Source organism: Peromyscus californicus, unplaced genomic scaffold (genome assembly GCF_007827085.1).
Source record: "Peromyscus californicus insignis strain IS unplaced genomic scaffold, ASM782708v3 Scaffold_21__1_contigs__length_65335640, whole genome shotgun sequence".
Classification (NCBI taxonomy): Eukaryota; Metazoa; Chordata; class Mammalia; order Rodentia; family Cricetidae; genus Peromyscus; species Peromyscus californicus.
Genome location: NW_026294514.1, coordinates 14,192,276 through 14,212,519, shown reverse-complemented (window position 1 = coordinate 14,212,519; position 20,244 = coordinate 14,192,276). Strand labels below are relative to the sequence as shown.

Sequence of the window (20,244 nt, the reverse complement as noted above, 5' to 3'; positions counted from 1 at the left end):
GATTTACATATAAACCTGTGGTCGTCCACTGGCCAAGCTTGTGCTCCTTGAGTCCTTATTAGTCTCATTTGGCATGATTTGTCTTCCTTCTTGGGTCTGCAGTCATCTTCATCAGAATGGGGAAACCATTTGAGAGCTGTCTGTCATGACCAGTGACCTAGGATCTTCATTTTTTAGGGGCAGTTATTTATACACTTGAATCAGCGGCTTACATTTTTAGTTATAACACACACCCCCTTTCAACTGTAACCAGTTGGCTGGAGGACACCATGCAGTGCCATTGCCCTAAAGCTCCAAAGAAGTTGCTCACAATTCTTTTGCATTTTTAACTAATTCAGATTCATTCCTTACTTTCAGTCTTGAGGTATGCCTATAGGCCTCAATAAATTTTCTCAAGCTATGTTTTATACAGAAGGCTAAATTTAAATCATCCTTAAAATTTTGGATTCCTGAATCTTGGACAATATTCAGTAATATTATACAGACTATAATATTGAGAGCTTTTTCTTTTTTTTTAGCATATGAAAATTTCAGACATAAACACAAAGTATTTTAAGAATAACCCCCACTCCTCCCAGAACCACCTCACCTCCTAATCTCATGTCCTTTTTTTTTTTCTTTAAAAAAACCCACTTAGTCCAATCTGTGCTGCTGATAGATACATAGGTGGCTATCCACTGGAACGTGGGTCGTTCTACGGGAGCCACACGGTGACAGAAAACTGGCTCTTCCATTTTCCAGAAGCCATCAGCTGTCAGTTGCTCCCCAGTTAGGGATGGGGGCTCATGAACCCCTTCCCACTCTGCTAGAATGCTAACTGACTTGCTTTGGGGCCGGCAACCCCAGTTGAGTTCATTAGTCCAGCGGTTCTCTCATGCCCTGAAGACATTATTCCACGTGGGTCCTCTCCAGTTTGAACTTTTCCTTCCCCTCTTCCATCACGGTCCCTGCGCCTTGGGGAGGAGTGTTGTGACGTGCAGGCGCCCCACTGTAGCTGGGCCTCCCTGGTCACCTACTCTCTGCACTTGACCTGGTGAATGTCTGCATTCACCACTCTACTGCACAGAGAAACTTCTCTGCTAAGATTTGAGAGCTACCTTAGAGGCTTTGTTAGTTAAGTTGAAAGACATGGTGGTCCTTTGTCAAATAGCCTCAGAATTCCTGTAGAGAGGATGTGTTCTGGCAGTAGTCACCACTTAAACCAGAAAGGGAGTGTTCCACCAAGGAACCAGTGGGGCCCTGCCTGGACTATTTTACTTTTTATACAGTCAGCATTTTGTTTTGGGTTTTTTGTTGTTGTTGTTCTTGTTTTTTGTTTTGTTTTTAGTTTCTTTGTTCTTTTGGTCTGAGTCACAGATACAAGCACATTCACAAATGAGAATCAAAAGGAACATTTAAATTTGTCCTTAAAACAAATTAATTACATAATTTGCATATGTGGTTGATTAACTGGCATGGGGGGGTGGGAGGTATGAAAATCAGTAGTCAGTAATTGGTTTTAATAACCTAAATTACTTAAACACAGTTAAAATTCCCCTATCAGAAAATTTTAATAAATCTCTTCCACCCTAGAGTCTTCTTCCCCAAGTACTGGGGATTGAACCTAGGACCTTGCACATGCTAGGCAAACCCTCTGTCAGGGACCTACTTCCCAGTCTTTTTTTAAATGTTTTGAGATAATCTGTCACACTTAGTTTTCCTAGCTGTCCTTCACCATGTAATCCTCTTGTCTCAGCCTCCCAAGTAGGACTGTGTCACCAATCCCAGTTCCTTGTGAACCAATTTTGATGAAACTAATACTCTAAACATATACTAGAAACAATAGTCTATGTAATTTTAAATGTCTGAAAAATAAAATCTCAGCCTTGGCTGGGGATGTCGCTCAGTAGTAGAGCACTTGTCTAGCATGCACAAAACTCCAGGGTACATTTCCACTGCTATCAAAAACAAAAAGCTTTTACCTTAAAAATGATTAACAGTGAGAGCCAGATGCTCTGTAATTAGGAAACAAGTCTGTCATTGTAGGTTCAGAAAGAGAATGACCCCTGCTCTGCAGTAATGTCAGTTTGTTTGAGTTTTGATCCTTCTGTGTGTTTCTTCTGTTACCTCAGTCTCAGGTGCCACACAAGAAGGCCAGCACAGCTAAGGTCTGCATCCCTGAAGCAGCCGAGACAGGGTCAAGTTAAGGTCAGGGTCTATTCTCTGAAACACATTAACCTGGGTGACTCCTATAACCAAATCTTACAAACTAATGCTTTGATTTTGATGTATAATTTTAGAGAAACGTGAACGTCCTGATAGACATTAGAATTCAGCTCTATGAATGCACACTTTAGTTCACTAACTCAAGTACCCTCAGTGCCAATTAGATACCATTTGTGATGGGAAACCGATGGGTCACCTCATGTCTTCACAGTTGTTCAAAGAGCCTAAAAGGTGTTCCCAAAGTTATTAAATCAAAATTCCTTCCTTATTTCAGAAGTCCTTGAACCACAGATTTATACATGGTTGGTTCAGGCAGTAGACAACCAGAATTAGTCATTTCATCAGTGCCAAGTACCACCCAGAGGGCAAACCCTGGTTCCTGCTCGCTGATGAGTCCCTTTGGCTCTCCAGAGTTTCCTCTGATTTTCATCCGCCTTTTTCTGTATGATGGTTTATCTTTTGCTGTAATGTTTACAACGCATTTCTTTATGTATTTTCCAGTAAAGCAAATGTAAAGAATGCTCCCCCTTACCTGCATTGCTGGACTTCTGTGCATGTTGGATGCAAGCGCTTCCACACCAGAGTGTGTGTGTCGAGCTCATTCACTTCCGTATGACTGTGCACAACTGCTGAGCATTCTCATATGCTCACGCGTCAGCTTACTAGAGTCAGCAAGGCACCCTCACTCCTCGGGAGCCCCCTCCACCAGCGTCCCTTACCCTAGGACTCCGTCTGCTTGATGCGGATGCAGTCGTGGTGAAAGTCCCATTGCCAAGGTCAGAAATCGTACATCCTGTTACCACCCAAATGGCTTTGCAACAGGAACTCATTCCTAGACTATTAGGCAGTGTAGCTGTTAAAAGAATCTTGCAGGGTAAAACTAATTTTCTGTGTCCTTGTTACCTAGGGAATCAGATTTTAACCTTCCTGACATTGTCCGTCTTTATAATCACCAACCGCTGCATCCTCTTCATGCATGTCCTAGATCCCTTGTGTTTTTGTTTGATGGAGTCAAAGCTTACTTACCTCTGTAACTGTTTTGTTGTGTTTCTCTCCCTCCCGCTGCCCTTTTCTACTCCTTCTAGGCCAGAATGGAATCTATGAATCGGTCCTACACTTCACTCATGCCCCCTCTGTCCCCTCAAACTAAGATCCTCACCCCTTATACTGCCTCACAACCTTCACCCCCTCTGCCTCCTCCTCCACCCCCTCCTCCTCCTCCTCCACCCCCACCCCCACCCCCACCCCCTCCTCCCCTGCCCAGCCAGTCTGCGCCTTCTGCAGGTTCCTCGGCCACCATGTTTGTCAAGTACAGCACCATCACCAGGCTGCAAAACGCAGCTCAGCATTCAGGACCCCTGTTCAAGTCTCCACCGCCCGCGGTGATGCAGCCCCCGCCTCTGGCTTCACAGTCCCTCAAGGCTCAGATGGTGGTGCCCCCCAATGGAGTTATTCCTCCACCGCCTCCTCCTCCACCACCCCCAACCCCTGGTTCAGCCATGGCCCAGTTAAAGCCAGTGCCGTGCGCCCCGTCCCTGCCTCAGTTCAGCCCCCAACCTCCTCCACTGAAGAGTCATCAAGTTCAGCATGGTCCTCAGGTGGCCCCTTCCACACCTCCACCAGCTCCTCCCATCCCTTCAACTGTCCCTCCTCAAGCGCCCCCTAAGCCCCTGGTGACCATTCCTCCTTCAGCCAGCACCAAAACTGTGCCACCAATAGTGGCACAAGCTGTCCCACCCACCCCTGCACCTCCAGTGCCCCCAGCAAAGAAGCAGCCAGCTTTCCCCGTTTCTCACATTGCACCCTGTCCCCCTGTCCAGCCTGCCCCGTGTCCCCCACCAACACTACCCAAGCAGCAGAGCTTTGGGGTGAAGCCACCGCCCTCTCCACTGTCCCCTGTGCCCTCAGTTGTAAAGCAGATAGCCAGTCAGTTTCCACCCCCTCCCACTCCTCCTCCTGTGGACTCACAGCCCCCAAAGCCCCTCCCAGCAAGTGTCACCCCACAGTCCCCTCCTGCAGTGAAAGCAAAACCCAAGTGGCAGCCCAGCCCAATCCCTGTCCCTTCCCCAGATTTCCCTCCTCCCCCTCCAGAAAGCAGCCTGGTGTTTCCTCCTCCACCTCCTCCAACCCCAGCCCCAGCCCCAGCCCCGCCGCCAGTGCCGCCCATGGCTTCACCTATCCCTGACAAAGGCGGGTCCCCAGGCAAAAAGCCAAGTAAGACGTCCAGCCCTGGGGGGAAGAAACCCCCCCCAACCCCGCAGCGCAACTCCAGCATGAAGTCCGGCAGTTGTGCGGAGCCCCCCGAGCCCAAGCGACCCTCGGTAGACAGTCTAGTCAGCAAGTTCGCACCGCCTGCAGAGTCAGGGTCTCCCAACAAGGAGACTCCACCCCCTCCGGCAGCACCCCCCAAACCTGGGAAACTACACCTTTCTGGAGTCAACCTCCCCGGAATCCACCAGCAAGGGAGTGTGTCTACAAAAGCCTCTGTTCTGAGTGGGCGTGGAAAGGACTCCGTAGTGGAGTTTCCCTCTCCTCCTTCCGACTCTGACTTCCCACCCCCTCCACCTGAAATAGAGCTTCCTCTGCCCCCTATTGAGATTCCAGCCGTATTCTCGGGAAACACCTCCCCCAAAGTGGCAGTTGTTAACCCTCAGCCACAGCTATGGTCTAAGACATCAGTGAAGAAGGCCCCTCCGCCTACCCGGCCCAAACGAAACGACAGCACCCGCCTCACTCAAGCTGACATCTCGGAGCAACAAGCGATGACCACAGTTGTGCCCCAAGTGCCCACCTCCCCCAAATCCAGCCTTAGTGTCCAGCCTGGATTCCTAGCTGATCTTAACAGGACACTGCAGCGCAAGTCTATCACGAGGCACGGCTCCCTCTCCTCCTCACGGATGTCCAGAGCAGAACCCACAGCCACCATGGACGACATGGTACTCCCCCCGCCACCACCGGAACTGCTGCTGACTGACCAGCAGAAGGCTGGCTTTGGAGGTAGTCATATTTCAGGCTATGCAACACTGCGGAGAGGACCCCCTCCTGCTCCCCCTAAGAGAGACCAGAATACTAAGCTCTCAAGAGACTGGTAGCCACAAGACTTCTTTTCATGTTATCTATAATCAGTTCTACAATCAGTTCACCTGATCATCTGTGAATCCAGGTGTTCAGAGCCTCCTGATATGTTATTCAGGTAGTGTCCAGCTATGTGTGTGTCTGTGTGTATATGTGCTGCGTGTGTGTACATACATGTGCACACAGCTATATAGATTGTGTGTATATACACGTATGTATACATCTGTGAATGTGTATATAGAAAGAGAACCGATTCTATTTATTCCATTTGCCTCCTAATCAGAAAATGGGGTTTTGTATATTTTGAGTGGAAGGACACATAGGAGGGGATATGTTGTCATTTATATTTATCATATGGATTGGACCAAAATCTAGAGGGTATTTCATCAGTGTCTGTCCATGTGCCACCTATCTGTGCATGTGTCTAGAAGGAAGAAATGGATGGACAGTTTCTCAGTTTAAAACTATCATCCAGATTGTTTGGTATAGCTGTAGGCTGTTTTGTTGGGTTTTCCCAGTTGGCTTGACTGACACTTAAATACTCCATGGAAAGGGGCACTTTAAATCAGGAAAACCTTCATGCTACAGAACGGGTCACTAGGGCAGGAAGGGGCAATCCTGAGGACACTGTGGTTGGACATGGGGAAGTCACGGCTCTTCTAGCTGCAGTAGCCCTGCCATGACCCAGCCACACCTGCGATGGCTTCACAGGTCAGCTTTTTGCCTACAACACAACAAATATTTAATGCTATAATTCTAATCCTGGCCACTTTCAATACTGTCTTAAGAAGCCTCATCAACTTGGCTTCATGAGTCGTTATGTCTTTATTGTGAGAACGTCCAGTACGCACTGTAATGTACTACCCCAGTTATGTCTTTGGGTCAGTTACCTTTGCATATAGTAGGTACATTAACAGACATTTGAATCCGTGGATAGTCCAAATATGAAATATACTCCCTGTGCCCAAGGCAGTACATCATTTAAAACAAAGTCAACTTCTGCAATGCCTTCTTTACAAGTTGTTCTCTACGAGAGATGAGGAAGAAAAGACAGAACTGACCTTTTCCTGTCTGTCAGAACTGTCATTTCAGACAGAGGTTGTAAGGCAAAGAATCCATTTAGGATATAACTATCATGAACAAAATGAGTTTTCATAATTTCACCCATAGCTACTGGAGCTGCTCAGATCTTTGCTGTTTACAGCTGGAGTGTAGAGATTTTACAGGTGACCAGGTGTTCTGATGAAACAGTGTCATAGTCCAGTTACAGTAAGTGACATTGGCATATGCATGTGGGCAAAACTTGGGAGCACTACTCTGATGACACTACTCTGCTTAATTTTTTTCTTGGTACATGAGAAAAGTATGTGCTTGTCAACTTACAGTGACAGGCTGATGGGACTACAATGCAGTCTTAGCTGTTTTTAAGTAAGAGAATAAAAACTGGCCATCCCACCGATTACAAATGAACACATCTTGTAAAGAGTCTGTGCCTGTTGTAAAGATAACCAGTGCTAAATGCAGACATCTTCTGGTCCTGTCCCTCAAGCAGAAAGTAACTCCAGTGAATCTGGGTAAAGAAGATAAACAATTGTTGAATATAGTCTTAGTACTGTGTGCCAAGTTTCACTACAATACTCTCCAATAAGGAACTGCATCATAAAGATGTGTACGTGGCACCGCCCATCACATCTGCAGCCATTCTTCACTACAGCCATGGAGTTAGGGGGGAAATGACTGTAAGTCATTGTGCTTTTTAAAAACCCAACTTAAAGATACTTTTTTGATCTTTCAAATTGCTCACCAAGTATTTATGTGCTTGCTATTCTTATGATTACGAAATGACCTTTAATATACCCGCATTGTTAGTTTCAACGTGCACAACAAATGTAGCCAATCTGAGTACAGATGCCAAGCCACACTGAAGTACTTCCTCATGCTCATCAACCTGCAGCTCTACATTCACTCCACAGACAAACCGAGAGTGTGGATCCAGTGACCCCTGGGTGCTTATTTCCAGGGGTGTTTTTGTTTTCTTTTTTAATTAAGCCAGGTAGACAACTTAAGGTTTCCTTGAGTGGAAAAATATGTACCTCCAATCGAGACTGAGCCCTAAATCAACAACTTCATTTCTTCAGTGTTGACTTCATGGGAATTCTTTGTCCATCCTGAGCCACTGCCCCTGGTTTTATTTTCTAGGGAGAACAGATACCTTTGAATCCTAGTAATGTTAAGAAAATGAGAGGGGTGGTAAACTGTCCATTTCTGACTCATCATGTGACAGACGCAGTTTCTTTATATTTCTCCAAAGACAGAGACAGCTGTTAATTAAAAATAAAACAAAACACCCAAGTGACACATTCCAATCTTTCTTTCACTGCCCAGTGTGTGGGGAGGTTCTGCTGAGGTGTAGTTTTAGTCTTGCTCTGGTGTGTTCATGGACAAGACCTCCTGCCAGCTGACACCAGTTCTGAACCGCCTTCACTCCCCTCAGCTCAGCAGCTCCAGCTTCATGGCCTTCACAGGAGGCTGCCTGGACTAGTGAACAGGGTGAAGGACCTTCTGCTCCTGAGGGCAGGATGGATAAGTGCTTTTCAGAATTGGTGATCCCCTCAATTTTTACTATATAGGTAATTTCAAGTCTCTTAGTGCTTAAAGTTTGGGCACCAACTCTGAAGCAGAACCTATTCCGAATGTAACAACCTACCTGCGGTTCACAGGTGTTGGCATGAATACTGTTCTTAGTAAATCTCCTCAGCTTGGCTTTTACCCCCACAAGATTTAAATGCGCTTTCTCTTTTTAGTTGCTGGAATTCTCATTTGGAGGGGGAAAAAAGTTTTCTTCAGACATCCACGTAACTGTATAATGATTTTTTTTCAATGTCTAAACTTTTTCATGAGAGTAAGATGGCTGGATCTTAAAGATGATCAAAAAGACCCATTTTCATTAGACAATTAAAAGTAAGAGATAACAATGGGGTTTTTTGTTTTGTTTTTATAAAGTCCTTCAAAATCAAGGTGCTCCTACCCACTGATGTCCTATCTTGTAAAGGGCTGAAAACTGTTTTAGGTTTTCCTCTCTTTATTGTACTTTGATGTTATAAATAGTACTGAGTTTGTCTAAAAAGTTAGAATTGAGGTCAAAGTAATTCTAACAGGGTAACAACTCTAAGGTCAGGATCGGCAGGGACCCAGGTTTCAAAAGCTGAGCAGTAGTGTGCTCGGTTCATCAGACTTCCAGAAGAACACATCACCTTTGTTACTCAAATAAAACAGCTTTATGTTACAGACACAAGGTGGTGTTTAAGCAAGTAAAAACCCAATTCCAAACATTTTCACGTATCGTCAGGACTAGCATTAAAACTGAGGTAACTTCAGATTTTACTCCAGTTTAGAACAATTAAAACAATGTCCTATATGAATGTGATGGCTTCATTTAAAAAAAAAAAAAAAGGGCTTAATTATTTTTGTTTATACATGAAGACAGCTTTTCCTTAGAGAAATTCCTTTCAAATTACAAAAACTTTTTGGAACTTTAATTTTTTTTTAAATTTTTAACTTTATGTTATCTGTAATATGTGACCCCTCCAAAGTTGGCCCAAAAGAAAATGCAAGAAAAAAATCCCACCATCTTTTAAGATGGTCCTTTTAAAATCCAGTAAAAATGTGTTATGAAACAATGTATTTCATACACAATGTGTTGGCCGGCATGGGCTCTGGTTTGCTGTGAAGTAAGCCATGTTAGAAAGCTATCTGCTGTAATATAATCCCCAGTGCCTTGAACTCTCTAGAGGAATAGCATCTAAAAACAACAAAGTCACCAAGTAAACTTGGAGGTGCTAATGAAAGCAAAGACAGGTAAGTATTTTTGAATTTTGGGCACAAATGGAGGGGGGAATGACTGTCTTATATTACAAGAGTTTTCATCCACCTAAATGGAGTCTGGCTGTTTTCTACCAAAGATGTTGAGAGAAGCGGTTCACGTCAACACTGGGTCCTCCTTAAGAGGCGGCCAAAGCTGGGAGCCTGTTGCTCGTGAATTTCAAGCAAGTGATGGTTAAACTTCTTAGGAAGAAGACGGGGCTGCAGCACTCAAGGGAGACAGGATACATTTTTAGGAACTATCCATTCATTAAATTTGTTACAACTTAATACCAAAAACTGCCCTTTTTCGTAATTCCACCTCCTAGTTTTTCCTGTATTTGTAAATAGTTCCTCCTAGGAAATAAGCATTAACTGGAATGTTTGAAATGACTGTGCTTAGTTTTAATATCAGCCTCTAGTGAACTCTTCTTGCAGAGATGCGTAAGGTAAAATATGATTAGCTTGTGCTCAGTGTTGTAAAAATACTGTTTACTGTTTTCAAAGAATTGCACATTATCTCTACCTGGGGTTGTCTTCTCCTTTCCCTGGAGTCAAGGCTCACGCTGACTTCTAGCTGTGGGAATTTTGTCATAAACAGATATAATGTAGAAGTATACTTTTTTAAAGCATGAAGATAACAAATGTACCAGAAAGAGGACATTATTCAGAGGATTATGCACAGCTTGGTAAAGATGAAGTTGTGGTTTTCTTGCAGCCTTTATTGTTTTCTTCTGCATAAATGTACACTCATTTCATTATGTGCCTTGCTCCCTGATTGTGCAAAGCTATATATACACACAAATATATATATATGAGAAAGAGATATATTCATTCAGTACTACTGACATGTTTTTATTCTACTGCTGGATTAAGTTAGTTTCCGAGTTACACTTGCCACTTGTCATAAACTATTGTAATGGCTTAGGACAGTGGTCAGAAAGCTACAGAAAATTGGTTTTTCTAGTTACATACTTTATGTCATCTAGCCCAATCCTTAATTTAAAAAAATTAAATAGATTCCATTTAAACACAAGGATTTCGAGTGTTTTGGATGAGTACCACTAGGAACCTGGTTTTGTAGGGCTGGAGAGATGACTCAGCTATTAAGAATGCTTTCTGCTCTTCCAGAGGACCAGAGTTCAGTTCCCAGCACCCACATCAGGCAACTCAAAACCGCCTATAACTCCAGCTCTAAAGGATCCAATGCCCTCTTCTGGCCTCTAAAGGCATCTGAACACTTATGGCATACATACACATAAATAAAAGTAAATTCTTCAAAGAACCTGGTTTTAAAGCTCGTTATGTCAGGAAAAATCAAGTGTTGTAGGGGAATTAACTACACAGTTCTTCCATGTGTTTTGCTTGTTTATACCAACAGATTGGAGATCATTAAATATTACTAATTAGGAAGTGATTAGGGGCCAACGAATAAAGGTGATTGCCAATAGGCCTGACAACCTGAGTTCCAATCCCTGGAACTCAGGTGGATAGGAGAGAACCAATTTCCACAAGTTATCCTGTGTGTGTGTGTGTGTGTGTGTGTGTGTGTGTGTGTGTGTGTACATACACAATAAATGTGTTAAAAAAAAATTCTATTTTAAAAGTAGTAATAGCTTTTTATGGGCAGTTTTGTTGTTTTGTAAATTAAAAATAATTTGTATTAGCTGGGCGGTAGTGGCACTTGCCTTTAATCTCAGAACTAAGGAGGCAGAGGATCTCTGTGAGTTCAAGGCCAGCCTGGTCTACTGATGAGAGAGTTCCAGGAGAGGCAGGACTACAGAGAAACCTTGTCTTGAAACCCCTCCCCCTAAAAAGAAGTGTGTGTGTGAGAGAGAACTACAGCTCGAGAATGCTGGGAACCAAACCCAGGTTCTCTGAGCGCTGTTAACTGCTGAGCCATCTCTCTAGCCCCTGACCTATTTTGTTTTAAATAAAGTACAACTGGGTAAAATCTAGTGCCAAAAAGGATCTCCTCCCCGAACGCTGCCATGATCGGGAAGTACGATGATGTCCTGGGACTGCCAGATCAAATGGATCTGTTTAGTTACAGGTTACAAATCACTTTACCATCTATCATCAAACTATTAATAAAAGTTATAACCTCTGTCAGTGCTACCAACTGTGGACCCTTTTATTTCTGGAGAAATCCCGTTCTTGAAAACATTCCTTTAGAACGTGTTGGCGGAGCCTCCCACGTTCCATGTCATGGAAGTGACAGGCTCTGAGGACGAGGGTCACGAGACCTGGAGCAGTGTTCTGATTCTGGAGATTGCCTGTTTACTTAGAGAAATCACTAGGAAAACTTTTGTAGTCAAATCATTTATCATCTGGGATCTTAACCAACACCTTTGTTTTTAATCAACCTCATTCTAATGACAGAAAAATTTACACTTAACAAAATTTAGGTATATCTGGAAAAAGCAGTTCAAAACTAAATAAGCAGCTGTCTTTAAAATACTTCAGAGATCAAACTTGTTAAAGGTTCAACTCTCTTTAAAGTCTTAAGTAATTAAGACTTTAAAGTAATTGAATAGTACCATCAGTGCTTAGAACCACCTTAGAAAGAAGTAGTGAATACATAAATAATTCTGCAAGACACTGGAATATACTTCGTGTGATTTTTATTTGGGTCAAGTTCTTAGTACACAGCAATAATTCCAAATACAATTTAAAAATTAAGTGAATGTCCCTCACTCATCTGGAGGTGCTCAATGGCGCACAGAAGGAATGATACTGGCACACTTGCCCACTCAAGTTGCCTGAATGTTTTTTTTACTCAGTACCCGCCCACTCTCTGGGAGCTATAAAGTGTGACTGGCCAGATCATAAATTGTTTACATTCTTTTTGTAAACCATTTTGTTAAGAAAAAAAGGTACACGGACACAAAATATGATTAAAAACTGCTTTTCCATAGAATTCCAAACGTGCAAAAGAGGCTTGAGTTTAATGTGAAAATAAGCTTTTTATTTTCCTTACAAAAACTTTAACATTAGCAAGGGTCATTTACACAGCTAGGCCTTGTCATTTCATTTGTTGATTTTTTTTAAATAGAGATTCTCAATAAAACAAAGAGCATAACGTAAACTTAGCTAGCCAAGCTCGATGCCTCCATTTAGTGACTCTGTAAGGCTGTGCTGTGCTGTGCTCTGATCTGCTCCTGCCAGGGTAGAACTAAATACAATGCCTTCTTGCTACACACAGCTTTATGGAAAGGTGTTTACGAATGAAGTTTTAGAAGGGTAAATGAAGATTATTTCCACTCAGGTTGTACTTAAACTTGAAGCAAATGAATACTTGGGTGGTTATTTATCAAAAACATGGCATATCTTTTCAAGTATAGTCCTGAGAACAAGAACTCATGATTTCTAAAGAAAAATACAGCACATTGAATTACATTTGGTACAGTGGAGAAAAGACTGAACTGAGTCAAGAGCTAACTAGCTGTTTATCTGAAACAAAGCATCAACCCCATCGTTAAAGTGAGACTGGAAAAACATCTTTAAAGCTTATTAGTTCCAAAATTCTAAGATACCAAGTAAACAGTGTTAGGGAAATGTCAGCTCCACACCCATTAGGAGTTCTTGGCCAAAGCTATTCAGAAGTGAACGGCTCCCATTCATTTCAAAGATTTGGCAGTCAACCTACCATTTATTTCTTCACCAAAGCCCTTTCCAGAAGTCAAGGCGGTCTTCAGGACACACCATGTTCTCTCCGTAAGAGAGAAGGTAATAAAGGTAAAGCAAGAGTTATGCTGCGGGAGGACCTTTAAAGAACATAGAAACTGGAAAACAAGTGAGCTATCACTGTGATGCCCCATCCGTAAGAATCCTCTTTATCAACAGAAAACGGGTAGAGTCCAACTCAACCGCAGACTGTAAAGACACACAAGCCAGTCTCCAGCTGGGCGTACACAGCAGCAGGACGGGGATGGAAAGGAGGGATGAAGTGTCACCCCAGTGGCTTTTAGGAACAGCAAAAGCAGCAGTCCTGTACCCACCCCAAAACGGGAACAGCAGGTACCTCTTAGGAAGACAGAAGGAAGTAGCCAAAAGGAAAATACTGTAGGAGACATCTTAAAAAGTTCATATTTATTCCAAACACAGCAGGCTGAAATCTCTTGGTCTAGATTTCAAACATTGGCACTGTTTTTGCTTCTAATTTGCCTTAGCTATAAGGTCAAACACAAGAAGGTATTTTCACTCAGATCCATGGACCTTCAAATATTAATAGCAAAAAAGAGACAAATGTCCAGTCCTGCCCCCCCCAAGGGTAAAGGAACTGTCCACAGGATCAGACATTTCAGGAAAGATAGCGCCCTCAGAGCACCTGTGTCCTGGTAAAGCAGTTGCTTACTGGTCACCTAAGTTTCAACATTCGTTTAAAATTCTTAGTATTGATCATATTTTAGTTTATGGGCAAATAAATGGGCAATTTTACAATAAAACAGGAGATAACCTCACAGTATTAACAGCATGCAATCTACAAAATATTACATACATTAAAAGTCTCCAATTACTCTAGGCCTGGCTCATTGTTACAGAGTATCCTTCCAAGACAATTTATAGAATTCAACACTGAAATTTTAAAAAAAAAATGAAAGAAAAGCCAACAGACAGTGGTTTTTGTTTTTCTAAAATCACATCAGTACTCATGAATACAAGTGGAGGAATCAGCTGGCCCATGGATTACTACCCCCAGTGCAAGTCTTCAGCACAAAGTATATCACTAGTGTATTCTGCAAACCCCAGTTCAGCAGGGGTCCAGAAGGTAAGCTGTGTCCACCACCAGCTGTTTCTGTAACTATACAATACAAGCTAGTTATTTGCTGGGTTTCCAAACATCGTCTTATACATCCACTAAGCTCACTCAGCAAAAGGCAACTTAAATAAATAATTAGTGCAACTATTTTCAAAAGTTTCCATGTACCAATACAAGCCAAGTTAAACATGTTCATATACAGTCTTGCTGGGTCCATAATGGAGCTAAAGGCTCAGAGGACATTCAGGGACATATCCTGAAGATAGTCAAGACACCTAACAAAGCATGAAGTAGAAAGGGTACTAGAAGCAAGTTAAAGATGAATCCAAAGTGTTGACGAAAAATCTACAGTATGACAGCTGATGTGTGATGTCATCAAAAGGGAGGGGGGGCCTGCTGCCTAGCGTAGTGGCTCCTGCTTGTAATCCTCGTACTGGGAGGCTAGAGGGGAGGAACACCATGTCTGAAACAAACAACTGCAACTTTGAAGCAAAAAAAGTCTTGGGAAGGAAACTGTTTGGGTCTCAGTTACACAGTGACGCCTCAGGCTCAGATAACAGATCTCTAAGTGGAGTTCACTTCTGCCTGTACGATCTGCTTTTCACATCTACAACACTTGTTCAGTTTTCAACCAAATTCTTCTAGCATCACTAACCAGCATGTTCAAGGCCTGCATCTGAATTACAGACAGCTATTGCTTCCTCTTCCTTTTCATTCTTCAGGTGAAGTTACCCAGCCAGATTCATTCTGGCCAACTCACTGGACTGATAAGAATCCACACTGGAGCTTTGAGCCTAAATACAAACTCGCCCATCACCATGGTATTCACCTATAGGGCAGCAACACCTATCTTTTTTTCCCCAAGTATTTCTTATACTAACTACAGAAGTGATTATTAAAGCCACCAGACATATAAACACTGAATTTAAACTAATTGTGAATGAGGGAGATGCCAATCATTTCCACATCACACTGATTCTCCTCAGTGTCGAGTGGTAAGTATTCTGTCCTCGTCTCTGCCACTACCCTCTAGTCTGAATCCCAAGGTTCAGATTCTGACTAGGAGTGTCTACTTTAGAGTCCAATCACTTCAAATCAGGAGACTTGACTTTTCTACAGCTGAGAGAATAAAAACGATTCAGCATCGGCTAACACTGCCATTGATAACGGTCCACAGCACAGTAGCAGCCTGTCGTTCCCTATCCAGTGACTGTCCAGAGACCTGACAACTAGTCTCTTTTTAAAAGGAGGAAAAAATGTTTTAAGTATCCAAAGTACAGCAAGAGCTGGTCTGACTTCCTAGTCCTACTCCCAGAAGCAGCACCTAAGGTGAAAGGCTGGAGCTCTTCCCTTCCAAGCCTTAGGAACCCTCGTGTCCAACTTCACACACCCACCTCAGTACAAGCACCTACCACATTTCACAAACCGGCTGTTATTGGCAATGCAGTCTCATGCAACAGTGCATTAAAATCAAACTGTGGTGACTGTTAGCCCTGGGAATGTTTGGAGACTTTCACATTATGTCATCCTTAAAATCTACAAACAGGACAGGATGCAAGGGAGTTCAGTAACTCACCGAGCACACTCCAGTGCTAAGAGAACACAGGATTTACAGTGTTAAAGAAAAACAGCCTTTGAAACAATCAAAAAGTAGTTAAACATGGTATTTAAACACTGGTTCCTTCCTCTCCATATAGTGGAAGAAAGTAAGGGGGGGCAAGGGTGTCCATCTGGCCACGAGGCTAACCCCAAGACTGAGGCAGTGAACACCCAACATCACAGATTCTGCAGGAAGAGAAATCCAAGGGTGTACAGGATTCCTGAGAAAGATCCCAGACTTTTTTCTCAAGCCAGTCTTGCTCTGGTTTGTTCTAGCTACATGTTTATGTTGTGATGCCGTCTATAGATTGGGAAATGGTCACATTTTCAACCCAGACAGCATCGGACAAATGACAGCAAGACGATCCATTTGTTCAGACTTGGCTTTGATGTTTTGTTTTGAATACTAGGGGATGAACCAAAACATAGTAATAAAAGAAGTAACTTCATTTGTATGTTTCATTTGTCTCACTGGGAAGAAATTCCCAGGGCCTCTAGTTAATCTGGGAAGACCTGACCTCCTGCAAGGAAAGCACGGCTGTGCTGAGCTTTACTCCGAATAGTGCATGATGGACTCAACGTAATTCCCAGGGAAGAGCCCAGTCACTCCATTCATAACTCCCTCATACCAACCATCGTCATTCTTCTTGATGACATAAATAATGGCCCCCTCCTGAAAGGACAGCTCATCTTCCTTGTCTTTTGTATAATCGTAAATTGCCACAACTGGGGGAAACAAAATAGGATGTGAATGAGAATACCATTCCTAAAAACAGAAACCAAATAAGCACTCATACACAGCAGCTTTCTAAACATTACAATGTATATTCATGTTTTCTAATAACCAGTTCAATACAATCAAATACCCTTTTCTAGAAAAAGGTTCTAAATCCAGTATAAATGGCAAACAAGCAAAAAACAATCCCATTCAGTTAAACTTACCCTTCAATGGCCTGTAAGAAAAACTGCAGAAAAGAAACAATCTAAGCATTATGAAAGACAGCTGTTCATTTGAACTTATATAAGGCACCATTTTGTGTAAAAACAAATGCATATATTTAAACATTATTCTACTGTTGTGAGGTCCATTATGAGGCAACTGAGAAATGAGACAGACTAAAGGAAGAGGGCCACAGCTCCTTTTCTGGACTCTGACTATCGGTGAATGGGAACTCAATTCCTACATGTTAAGTCCACTATACATCTACTTTTACTTTCAAAACATACACTGCATTATGTTACCAATTTAATGCACCCACACTAATAAAGTGCTAAAAGAACCAGGACACCGGTAAGTTCCTCTGTGGTTTTTATGGTTTAAATCACTTGGCAATGGGCCTCTGAACCTTTATCTCAAATAATCTCTAGTTCCCACTATTACAGCTACCCTCAAAATTTTTGATAAAATGGGATGCCTTAAAACTTAACTCACATCCACTTAAAACTTAGACTTTGTTCCACCCCCCTGTATCTTCTGCACACCACAAAGAACCTTTTTCAACAAAAATCTCCATTTGGGCCAGAGAGATGTTTGGTGGGAAAAGGTACTAACTACCAAGCCTGACAACCCAGTTCAATTCCTGGGACCCACATATCAGAATGGCCTCCACAGACTGTCTTTTGACCCTCCACCATGGTGACCTCCACCATGGTACTCACACGTGTGCAGAACATGGACATTCACACATGTGAATAAATTATTTTAATTACAAAGTATCTCCAGCTGTTTTCCTAAGCGTCTCTGTACTTGTCTTAAAATTTGAGAGCTGGGATGTATCCCCGTGGCAGAGCTGTTGGCCTTGTGTTTCTAGAGCACTTTTGGTAAAAATCTATTGGCTTCCCTCATGCATAATTATCTTCTATTATTGGGATCCACTGAGGACATCAGAAAATATTTTTACAGAGGCCTAACTTGGAAGAGCCAGGGCTGTTTCTAAAAACAATTCAGTGTAATTACACGGCAAGTTTAGGTATAAGAAAATTAGAATTCAGGTGTTTAGTATTGCCAGCCAGTCAGTATTTTCTGGCTGCTTCTTCTTGTTGTTGTTGCTGCTGCTGTTGTTTTTTAAAGAAAAGGCAACATACTTGGTACTTAGAAGAATGTACCCACTGAAAAGTAATCCAGAAGAGAATTGTATTTATATTTTGTAGCAACAGAGTAATTTAATAGACAAAGTTATTGCACTCAAGGCATGCATCTATTCTTTAAAATATAGAAATTGGAGGCTATGGCTGTAGCTTAGTGGTAAAAAGGCCCAAGGTTCAGTCCACAGGGAAGGAGGGAGGGAGGGAGGGAGGAGGGAGGGGGAGGGAGGGGGGAGGGAGGCAGGGGAAAGGAAAAAGAAATTGCCTCGGAAAGAGTTCACAGTAAACACGAGTCCGTGGGCTCAGGTTATAGTGGCACAGGAGACCCTATTTTTTAAGGGGACAAAATTAGTGATCGATTGAAATTTTTATTTTAATCCCCTCAAACAATGCTGTTAAAATTACCAATTTTCATTCCGAGGAAACATAGACACACACGAAATGTCAAACATTGGGCTATTTCTGTCTGGTTACAGGCCAAAAAAACTAATGGTGCCTGTATTTTCTCTCAATATTTCCAGTATTAACAACAATCAAACACTCTAAATTTCAAGGTGTATGACATACTTGAGCTGAGCAAAATTAGGAATGGGAGGAGGAAGGAGAATTCAGGAGGGAAGGAGGTGGAACAAAGAGATGGTTCAACTATCTTCTCATAAAATATGGAAGTTGATACAGACGACCAACGCCATACACTGAAAACTAGAGATACTGCTCACACATCTCTTCCCAACACAAGGACCAGACATTTCTAAATAGATCTATATTCAGTCAGTAGTGAGTGAGAATGGTCTGGAGAAGTATGTAAAGGTGACAGACACTGTAGAGCACTAGCAATCACATCAGCAATGAACTGGTTGAGAAGCCACTGGAAAATCAGAAGGTAACCAGGTTACCCATCTCAATATACTTTTTTACTGTCTTGTTATGGACTGAGGTGATTTTACTCGCATAGAGAGGGAAGGTTTGTCCTAAGGCAGTAAAACCCTGTGTAAGATCATTTGGAACTGATGTACTACAACCTGCCCTGAGGTAACCAAAGTGGACTCTGTCATTATCACTAATAAACTCAACACTGCAATCTGAATTAAAAGTCATTTCAGAACTTCTTGTGGATGTTGCTTCTATGAAAACAATGCCCCTTTGTTAATGAGGCCATGTTCCTTCGGCCTCCACCAGGCTACTCAGACTTCACACAAAAGTGACTAATAAAGTATCTGGTCCTTTTGAGATCCCTGGTCCTCTCACCCTACACTGCCTGGCAGTGAGTACCTATGCTCCCCCTCTTGACATCTCCCTCCAGTTTCTATTCTATTTCTCTTGAGTTTCTACACAAGCAGGAAACTAGGAGTTGGCCTTGCCGTCCCTAACACTTTCCCTATAACTCAAGTCCTGTTAAATTCTCCTCCCCAAACCTCTGAACCCAAAGCCCTTTTGTTAACTGGAAGGACAGAAAGGAACCAAGAACTGTTCCTTGATTGAGAGTTGACCAAGTTATCACCCAGGGTGAGTACCTCAGGGAGTAGTGTGCGTAGGAGTTGAAAGTCAGGAAGAGTCTAAAATTCAGTGCTCATACTGCTTAGAACTGTCATGTCCTCCCAGGCCCTGTTCGAAGACAGTGACCACGGCGATGAGGGGAGGGCTTTGGGTTCAGAGGTTTGTGAAGACAATTAATTACATAGACTAGTTTTTCAAATGTTAACTCAACCTTGCATCCTAAGTCTAAATTTTACTTAGTCACAATACATTATCCTTTCCCCCACACTTCGAGATCTCACTCAATGAAAACTCTAAGAATTTTTCTACTGTTTGTTTGAGACAGGTTCTCACTGTGCAGGTGTAGCCCTGGCTACCCTGGAACTTGCTCTGTAGACCAGGCTGTCCTCAAACTCACAGATCCTCCTGTCACTTCCTCCTTAGGGCTAGGATTAAAGGTGTGAGACACTATGCCCACCTTCTGTCTATTTTTATAAAACAGTCTCAAGGACTTTTGTTCTGAAGTGAATTCTGGGTAATTTCAGCTTCCTATCAGTTCATCCCTGTTCTCAGTTCATCAGATGCACCACCTCCATTTCTACCTTCTGGTAAGTCTCTTTCATAAATGTCTGAGGCTGGAATGATGGCTCACCGGTTAAGAGCACTGGCTGCTCTTACAGAGGAGTCAGCTTCAGCTCCCAGCAACTACACGGGGGCTCACAACCATCTACCTCCAGCACCAGGCATGTTTTGTAGAATATTATTTTACATTTGTTTATGCTGTGGAATATTTTTTTAATGATGCAAAGATGTCTTGCATTCCTTTATGCTGCATTTGTTTAACTCTGTGAAGCTGTGTTACTTTGCCGGTCTAAAACACCTGATGGTCTAATAAAGAGCTGAACAGCCAATAGCAAGGCAGGAGAAAGGATAGGTGGGCTGGCAGGCAGAGAGGATAAACATAAGGAGAAATCTAGGATGAAGCAATGAGATCAAGGAGTGAGAAGAGGCCAGCCACCCCAGTCAGCAAGAATACGAGTGAAGGTAAAACTACAAAAGCAAGAAAAGGAAAAAGCCCAGAGGCAAGTCACACAGGATAATTTAAGAAAAGCTGACTAGAAACAAGCCAAGGCAAGGCTGGGCATTTGTAAGAATAAGCGTCTGTGTTATTTATTTGGGAG

The 20,244-nt window shown here is 42.6% G+C and overlaps 2 protein-coding genes across 42 annotated transcripts in view; one reads left to right on the top strand and one right to left on the bottom strand.

The window, feature by feature from the left end:
• The window catches only part of Raph1 (Ras association (RalGDS/AF-6) and pleckstrin homology domains 1), an 86,169-nt gene extending 74,910 nt beyond the window's left edge, over window positions 1–11,259 (top strand). For 5 of the 6 annotated variants that reach the window (XM_052749593.1, XM_052749591.1, XM_052749590.1 and 2 more), the window contains one exon: window positions 3,291–11,259. In XM_052749593.1, coding sequence (XP_052605553.1) covers window positions 3,291–5,297 — 2,007 coding nt within the window. In that variant the 3' untranslated portion in view covers window positions 5,298–11,259. Of the gene's footprint in view, window positions 1–2,111; window positions 2,188–3,290 lie in introns of all 6 variants that reach the window. The other variant, XM_052749594.1, reaches the window with a different exon arrangement.
• A 489-nt stretch (window positions 11,260–11,748) lies between these two features.
• The window catches only part of Abi2 (abl interactor 2), a 94,468-nt gene continuing 85,972 nt past the window's right edge, over window positions 11,749–20,244 (bottom strand). For all 36 annotated transcript variants that reach the window (XM_052749609.1, XM_052749608.1, XM_052749617.1 and 33 more), the window contains one exon: window positions 11,749–16,228. In XM_052749609.1, the coding sequence (XP_052605569.1) occupies window positions 16,053–16,228 (176 nt within the window). In that variant the 3' untranslated portion in view covers window positions 11,749–16,052. The remainder of the gene's footprint in view (window positions 16,229–20,244) is intronic.